This window comes from Buceros rhinoceros, unplaced genomic scaffold (genome assembly GCF_000710305.1).
Source record: "Buceros rhinoceros silvestris isolate BGI_N320 unplaced genomic scaffold, ASM71030v1 scaffold1367, whole genome shotgun sequence".
In the NCBI taxonomy this organism is placed as follows: Eukaryota; Metazoa; Chordata; class Aves; order Bucerotiformes; family Bucerotidae; genus Buceros; species Buceros rhinoceros.
Genome location: NW_010423796.1, coordinates 45,217 through 53,824, shown reverse-complemented (window position 1 = coordinate 53,824; position 8,608 = coordinate 45,217). Strand labels below are relative to the sequence as shown.

The window sequence follows — 8,608 nt, the reverse complement described above, 5'->3', positions numbered from 1 at the left end:
CTCCGCCCCCAACAGGGGGTTCCACCGTCCCATCACTCCTGGGGCTCCTCTGGCCCCCGCTCCAACAGCTCCATGTCTCTGCTGGGCTGAGGAGCCCAGAGCTGGAGCCAGCCCTGCAGGGGGGGCTCCCCAGAGCAGAGCACAACAGAGGGGCAGGATACCCTTCCTTGACCTGCTGCCCACACTGCCGGGGATGCAGTATCATTATGAACGATGCCAACACCACCATTCGGGGCCACAGGAACAAGCCCATGACTTGATTATTGTTGCTTCAAGCACTTCCTGCTTCCCAGGCTTTGCCTTCCACTAACTTTCAATCTACAAGCAGTAAAAAAGAAAAATCACTTGCCAACACTCTCACACAACTCATTTTTCATTCAGAGAAGTAAAATGCAGGAATGAGAATCAATGCAGGCTTTAATACCGCTGCTGTGCACATCAACTGATAGTCGATGCCGAGCAGTTACTGACGCTCAGTGTAATTTTCCACCAGTGAATGTAGCCAAATAACGGAAAACCAGAAACTAGGCAGAATAAATGAATGTATCACTCACTTCTTTTCCTTCGTTCTGCAGTTTTCGGTTGGTGTCCGTCACTTGGTTCTGCAGGGATATCGGGGAAAAAAGACAAAGTACATCTACATGTAAATCAGGCACAAAAAAGAAATCGCACATAAACACCATTATTGTCACACAATCTTCTCTTGCAGGGCACAAAACTGTTTATTAGCCAATTTAATTGTTATCGCTGTTCTGGCACACGGGACACCAACGGCTGAGTGGCAAATACTGAGGATTTTCTTCCCTGTTACTAGAGAAAAGTAAGAGGCAACAGGAGTTTGCACTTTTACCTGGCAGCCCCAAAAAGCTGCAGTCTCAACGGATCGAATTTTGTAGCAGATGCTCACATGGGTTCTCACCTTAAAAGCTATTCCACATGAGTGGAGAGGTAGGACATAAACCTCTGGGAATTAAATTTCCCCTCCCCAGCACCAAAGCGATTACATTTTAACTCCATGTCACCACAAGAACAGAACTACTTCAATGGGGCTTCACCTATAAAGATCAAATATTTTCTTTTAGGTCTTCAGCTGCATCTCCTACTGGATCCCTCCTCACGGCTGGCATAAAATGGCATTTTTATACATAAAATGTAGTACATTTGCTTTACTAGACCATCAAGCACTATCCCATCAAGCTGGGTCTCACAGTTCAAACATATCCCACTCTTTGCAAACTTGTAGGTTCCCTGGACTAGCAAGATCACTGTGGTCCAGCCCTTTACATCTCAAGGCATTGGTTTGACTCATAGACACACACAAGACCAAAGCTAAGTTTCAGGCTCAACAAGGTAGAAAGTAAGCAGTTCACACATTATTTGGACAACAAGCAGAAAGATGACTTTGGGAATTCTGCTGAACACTCATTCAGGCTCAGAGTTCAGGTGCCTCATGTCAGTCTGAGACTAACATCCCATAAAACTACATTTTTTTTCTGCATAGAATACACCTTTCTCAGCTAAAGTTGTAAATATTCATTTCCAGGCTCATCTCTGTAAGAAGTCTCAGAGGTTTCTAGTTTTACTCAGGCTCACTGTACAGTGGAAGCTGCTGCTGGATTTCAGCCGGCATCATCAGCTCTTATGAACCAGTTCCTGTGTGTTTCCAGGAATTCTGCTCGTTCTGTAAGCAAAATCAGTAACAGAGCTTGGACAGCAGCACAAGCTGTGACCCAGAGCTCTCAAAGCATCACAGAATCACAGACTGGTTTGGGTTGAAGGGACCTTCAAAGCTCATCCAGCCCAACCCCCTGCAGGGAGCAGGGACACCTGCACCTAGAGCAGGTTGCTCAGAGCCCCAAGGGCCAACCTGACCTGCAATGGTGCCAGGGATGGGGCTTCTCCCACCTCACGGGGCAACCTGGGACAGGGTCTCAGCACCCTCAACATTATACTTTCAGGAAGACGTTTTTATTCAGGAGCATAAAACACACAAAACAACTCAAGATCTTTGTCTCCTGACGCTTTTCACCAATAGCAGAAACAAACTGAGTTTTTAATGACTTCATCTCTACTGAATGTCATTTGATTCTCTCCAATTACCCTACAAAACATGGATGGTGCACAGAGCAGCAACAGTTGAGCAAAGCAGGACAAGGTTCAAGGTCACCAAGCCTCCCAGGCTTCCCTTTGTTTTAACACTGGCCATGCTGGTTTTTCAAGCTTCCCATGATGCAAGAAGGGGAGTCATCCCATGATCTCCCTGCACACAATTTCTCTACAGCATCTGCATCACATTGCTCCCCCTTCTGCAGTAGCTTTGGCTCTCCTGGCTGCTTGCCCTGTGCAAAAACTGCTCATTTCCTTTATGATGTATTGAGATTTTACGAGCAGAAGCTCAGCATCTCTTCCAAAGATTATTTTATTTGCTTATATCCTGAAAATCCCACCAGGAAAAAGGAATCCATGGAGGGTAATTTAAAACTGCTCCTAAAATAATGCCAAGGCTGCACTAGTCTTCTATTAAAATTACATTTCAATCCTGAATAAAACAAAAAAGTAAGAATATGTTCTGTCCTTGCACACTACAAGTTTTCAGGGGGCAGGGGATTGTGTTTTGTTTTGTTCTTAAGGTCTACGTCCATGCATTGAAAAAAAATAGATGATTATTTATACAGACTCTCTGTAGACAAGATGAAGCTTTTCCAGAGGAGGAGCTATTATAATCCAAGACAGACGCACCGCAAGGGGGGACAGACAACAGGTGGGCGCATGTGAAGAACGGGACGATGGGCTCACACAAGGGGCTTACAGGATGCTCAAGTCGTTAGTTCATTCATTCCGATATGGAACATGTGGCAGGGAGCAGGGCTGTGGTTTGGGGGTCTTTAAACATCATTCTGCTACCATTTAGAGAGTGTCAGAGTGATGAGAGAGAGGAGCAAAGGGCGCTGGAGAGGAATCCTGAGAATGGCCCCAAAGGGCACCACCGTGACCTTGCTCAGTTGCATTGACTCCATCCCTCTGTCTAACACCCACCTACTGCTGATTTCCACCCTCCCCAAGAAAAGGAGGGGGGACTGCGGAGCCATCCTGCAAATCAGCAACTCATGAACTTCCCAGTCTGGAGGGTGCACCCAAAGACTGGGTCCATCATTCACCACTGCAGCCTTTTCCCCTCCCTTAACCTACTCCCTATGGGAATCTGCTTCTCGTTCATTTTCTCTTCCCACTCACAACTCCACAGATCTTGGGACCACGCGCAGTAGTAACTGCAGCGTTGGCAGAGAGGATGAGAACTGCAGATGTCTTCTCAGAGAAAAGCTTTTTTTATCAATTGCTGTTCCAAAGGGGCAGAGATGAAGCGCTAAATCTGCGCAGAGATAATCAGTCACGCAAAACAAGGCAACAAACTACTCTACAGGCGCATTGCCTGCCCCAGTGTGGAAACCACACTTAGCACCCATAAAAACCCCAAACCCCATCAACTGGAAGGACTTGAGAGTAGGAAAGTGAAAACAATGAGATGTCAAGAAAGCACGACCATCTAGGATGGATAGAGGTTACCTATCTTAGACAGGACAAGACATTCCTACAACCCTCCACCCTGAAGAAGACTGCTGCAAAACCAAGAAGGAATGATCTCTTCTTTTGTGCCTGACAGGTCAAAAAGTAATAGACTTCAAGAAGACTTTTCAACCATGTGACCTGAGTTTCCTAGAGATGGACGGACAGCAGCACTTGGAGAAGGCCAACGAGAAGAGCTTAGATAAAAATCCATCAGGAACAACACAGCTGAAGAACAACTTGCTTAAGAGGAAAAAAAGGATGGAATAGGTGACCTCATGAGGTTGCCTCCAGCTCTGCGACATTTTTCCCTTTGCACCTCAAGTCCTGCTTTCCAAGTTGAACCATCCTAATGTATAATCTATCGTTGACCTTTTAATTTCCACTGGAGCCTTTGAGATGGAACAGCTGGACGGGTACATGGTTCCCAAGACCCAGCATTATGGTGCATTTATCGGTTTGAGGACCGGTCAACGCCACGCTGCTCACTTCCTAATGAGGAAGAACATTTGCGCAGCACAAGATATGAAAACATTGAAGATGTATAACAACAAAAGTAAAACCAAAGCAACAAGATTTTCCTTGGAAACTATAAGAAATTAGAAAAAAGGGAATTGACAAAGTGAAAACAGAGTAAAAAAAAGTAAACACAAAAAAAGTTCTAGTTTTAAAACCGTTATCGTTTAAATATCATCCAAAATAAGGAGTTGCCTTTGAGAATGTATCCCAAGTATTTTCAACTTACCTTTTTTATCCATATGTAGATAATTAATGAGTGACCCAGTGTCTCCTGAGAACACCACAACAGTGCCCAGAGCAGAAATGCATTGCAGAGGAGCTCCTCCTATTTAGCATGTGCGCCCTTAAAACAATAAAGGCTGATATTTCTGCAAGCCCAATTTTATACAAAATATCCCAAAGCTAAAAGGGCACAAGTGAAGACAGATACTAATGATGGAACTGGGAGGGCATTTATTTTTATTGCTGGTCAAACATATGTTCAAAGACCAGCACTATTGAGGCAAAAAAACCCAAGATCAAATAGAGAATGAATAGCTGGAACAAAACACATTCTCACCACTGGACCCACAGGAGATTCCCTGGGGAAACCCTTACAAAGTGGGCTCAGTATTTCTCGTATAAGCTTCTGTGTGTATTTATCCCATGTGCCATTTTATAGATTGCATAGTGTTGGAAATGAAGAGGGATCCTGAGGGTACAGCGATGGACTTCACAGTGCGCCACCAACAAAGTAGCTGTTTGTAGAATGGGAAACAGCGATGAGTCTTCACATACAAACAATGTGGAATTCTTGGCTAGAAACAATAGCTTTAATAAAAAAAATTTAAAAATACTTCTTTTCATAGTATTTCCAGTGGCCTCATCCCGCAATCAACTGCTGGGTGATGCCTTGTTATGAAAAACGCCATTGGAATAATACGGGCACTTCTGGGGTCAGGCCACCCCCCCACAAAGGTGCTCCGGCCAGCAAGCATCTGTTTGTGGGATGGAGACCTGGGGGTGTAAAGCTAGAAGCCTGCTAGGAAATCCCAGAGGAATAAACGCACGCATGAAAAGCAGCAGTCAGCACACTGAAGCAAGACTTCTTCCCTTTCTTTCAGAAAACTTGCTTTCTGGATACTTTTTCCCCCCCTTATTTATAACTTTATTTTTTGTAATGCCCATTCAATGGTCTCCCATGCTTCCAGAAGGTCCTTCTTGGCAGGTCAGATTTCAGTCAGCCAGGAAGACCTGCTGTGCTGGTCTCTGGAGATGGTCCACGCCTTCTTGGGTGTCTCCCCACGACTCAGCCCCATTCATTAAGTGACTGTTCTGAAAGGCTGATTTTGGTTTTCAAATCAAGGTCACACCTTGCTTGCTGTGACGAAATGTGGCACAGCAGCTATCCTTGCCTCTGTTCTAACCCACGCAGGAAAATGAGGAAGGTTCTCTGACACCTATTAAGCCATTGCTGTACCCTTTTATATGCCTCAAAATAGGGAATTATTGTATTTTAAGGCACAGTAGCCAAGCTTAAACTGCAAGCCCACCTGCCCCATATGTAGGAACATTTCCAACACCTCCTAGGTTCTTTTTCCTCTGAAAAGCCAGACTAGTTCCTTCCCAAGGCTTATCCACATTCATACCCTACAAATAGTTTTTTTCCACATGCTAAACACAGTTTTTCAAAAAATAGGTAAATTCCACCTTTCTCTCATCTTTCTGTACAGATTTAAAGGCCACAATACTTGGAAAACCCATTCCTAGCTGTAACCATTTCACTTTCTCTATTCCCAGGTCTATTTCACAGAATCGTTCAGGTTGGAAAAGACCTTTAAGTTCATTGAGCCCAACCACTCCCTCAGCACTGCCAGGTCCCCACTGACCCCTAGCCCTCAGCACCACTTCTACACGGCTAATCAACCCCTCCAGGGATGGGGACTCCACCACTGCCCTGGGCAGCCTGCGACAGCCCTGCACAACCCCAACGGGGAAGAAATGGTTCCTCAGGGACAACCTCAACCACCCCTGGAGCAACTTCAGGCCATTTCTTCTCATCCTGTCACTTGTTCCTGAGGAGAAGAGACCAACCCCCGCCTTGCCCCAGCCTCCTGTCAGGGAGTTGTGGAGAGCCAGAAGGTCTCCCCTGAGCCTCCTTTTCTCCAGGCTCAACCCTCCCAGGTCCCTCAGCTGCTCCTCAGAGCACTTGTGCTCCAGTCCCTCACCTTCTAGTTAAGCCAAACAAACCTGGAGATGCTACTGAAAAAAGAATCAAGCTGTGTCTTTGTTCACATTGTCTTTCAGTATTTATTAAATAAGCAATTATTCTTCACTACTGTTCCTGCTTATACCTTACAAAGCTCTGACACTGACTTCCTTTTTAAATATTAACATTCCGCTTGCCAACATTGGGCAGACACCTCACGAGTGTCAAATCTTTGCTGATTTGTCTCAAACACAACACTACCTGTAATGGGAATTCAAAGTCAAACGAGGCACTGGAGCATACGCTGCTACAGCAGCCCCTTGACTGGAGAGCTTAGTTTTGCTTAAGAAATTGGTGTACAGTATCGCAAAAAAAGCACATTTCCTAATACAGAATAGGCTTTGCTTTCAGCTTTCTGGTGCTTTTAATGTTCCACACTGTTCCAGTTTGCCCAAGTCATTGTCAAACTTCCAGTGACTACTACTGCAACAGGAAGAATGAAGAGGGTTTTTTAATTGTTATTTCTTTTTTTTATATAGAGAAGAGGTGCTTTACGTAAAAGAAGACATTAACATGGCTTCACAGAATTCCAGACTGGTTGCGACTGGATCAACTGGTCCAAGCTCCCTGCCCCAACAGGGCCACCTAGAGCAAGTTGCCCAGGGCTGGGTTTAGACAGCTTTCTCTTACCTTCAGTTTTTGAGCTTCACCTCTGACTTTCAGCAGCTCCGTGATGGAGTCCACAAAGCCCTGGTAATGGAAATTGCACATTTTCTCAATCTCACGATCGTGGTTTCTGATTCGGGCTTCCAGTTTCTCCATGAAACGACCGTGTTCTTCTCCATCATAGACAGACCTAAAAAGAAGATGCCAATGTTGGTCAAGATTCCAATACCTGTTACTGTCATCACTTACAAGAAATATCCAGAACATAAGCTTTATAAAAAAAACCTCATAGAATCACAGAATCGTCTGGCTAGAAGAGACCTTTAAGATCATCAAGTCCAACTGTTCACCCAGCACTGCCAGGGTCCCTAAACCAAGTCCCTCAGCACTACACCTATATGTCTTTTTAACACTTCCAGGGATGGGGACTCCACCACCTCCCTGGGCAGCCTCTTCCAATGCTTCACAACCATCTCCGTAAAAAAATTTTTCCTCATATCTAACCTGAACCTCCCCTGGTGCAACTTGAGACCTCCTGGGATAAAGGAATAGTTCTGCTTTTTATTTGCATACATCAAGCACCAAACTCAGGTTTGAAAATCTTTCTACTCCAGCCCTTCTTTTTCCTTTTCACATGTCAAACACCAGCTTGATGTTCCCTCAGAGACCACGATGTGGCCAATCCAGCACCAAATGATCTGAAAAAAAGTCTTCATGTACTTTCTCTGAGTTTAGCCAGCTCTGATCCCTCTCTGCTGTCATATGCAAAACCACCAAGTGCTTCTCTTGGATGATTTTCTGGATGTTCTTTGGGCTTCAAGGGTAAAAGCCTCAAAGGAAAAGTATCACCTCTTCTTTCCAGAGATGACCTCCCCCGATTTTGTCAGCACAGATTGCCCTGTTGATGAAAGGCCAATGCAACACTACCCAAACTGATAGGGACACCTCAATCTAAGGTACAGAGGATGCTGTGCAAGCTTCAGGTAATGGGTAATCATTGATACAGCCAAACAAAAACACTAGTGTTAAATTTAAGGGTATAAGTTAAAAAAAAAAACAGCCTATCAAAAAAAACCAACCTATCCTATATTTTTCTGAAATTTCACCCAACCGGGAGGAGAAGCTTGAATTGCCATATTCAAACGGGTTTTGTTCTGTCCCAACACACACAGCCTAGCAGCAATGATTATCTCCAAGCAGTCTATAAAGTTTGTGGAAGGCGACTTACATGTCTACCAAAAGGGCCATTGCACAGCAGCAAAGATCACAACTGAAAACAAATGAATTCTACTCAGGAAGGCAGAAGGGTTGTGTCACTCCCTGGAAGGGTATGGGATTTTCAAGGGTTTTTACAGTAAACACAGACATTTTCTACAGAGCATTGAAATCCCACTCTGAGTCTTGTGCCTGTGAATTTTCAGTATTTTGAGTAGCAGCGCAAACACACAGCTGAATTTTTCACCTAGTGAAAAAATTAAGTACGCAGTGAACTTTACGGAACCTGAGCTTGTATTGTGTCAGAAAATAAGGCTGAATTGATTATACAGAGTCCACACAGCCATCAGAGATAAAAGCCGGGGAATGACAGAGCTATAACAGACTATAAAACAAAAACAAACCAAAAATCCCCACAATAAACTACTAATCACAGTGACAAGCCACACTTCAGAA

General features: G+C 44.5%; 1 protein-coding gene across 1 annotated transcript in view; it reads right to left on the bottom strand.

Moving 5' to 3' along the window:
* Window positions 1-7,127, bottom strand: part of LOC104497294 (exocyst complex component 6B-like) — a gene marked incomplete at both ends in the record, with an annotated part of 107,196 nt that extends 100,069 nt beyond the window's left edge. The window contains 2 exons of the mRNA XM_010140532.1: window positions 555-602; window positions 6,962-7,127. Of these exons, the coding sequence (XP_010138834.1) occupies window positions 555-602; window positions 6,962-7,127 (214 nt within the window). The remainder of the gene's footprint in view (window positions 1-554; window positions 603-6,961) is intronic.
* Window positions 7,128-8,608: the final 1,481 nt, after the last annotated feature.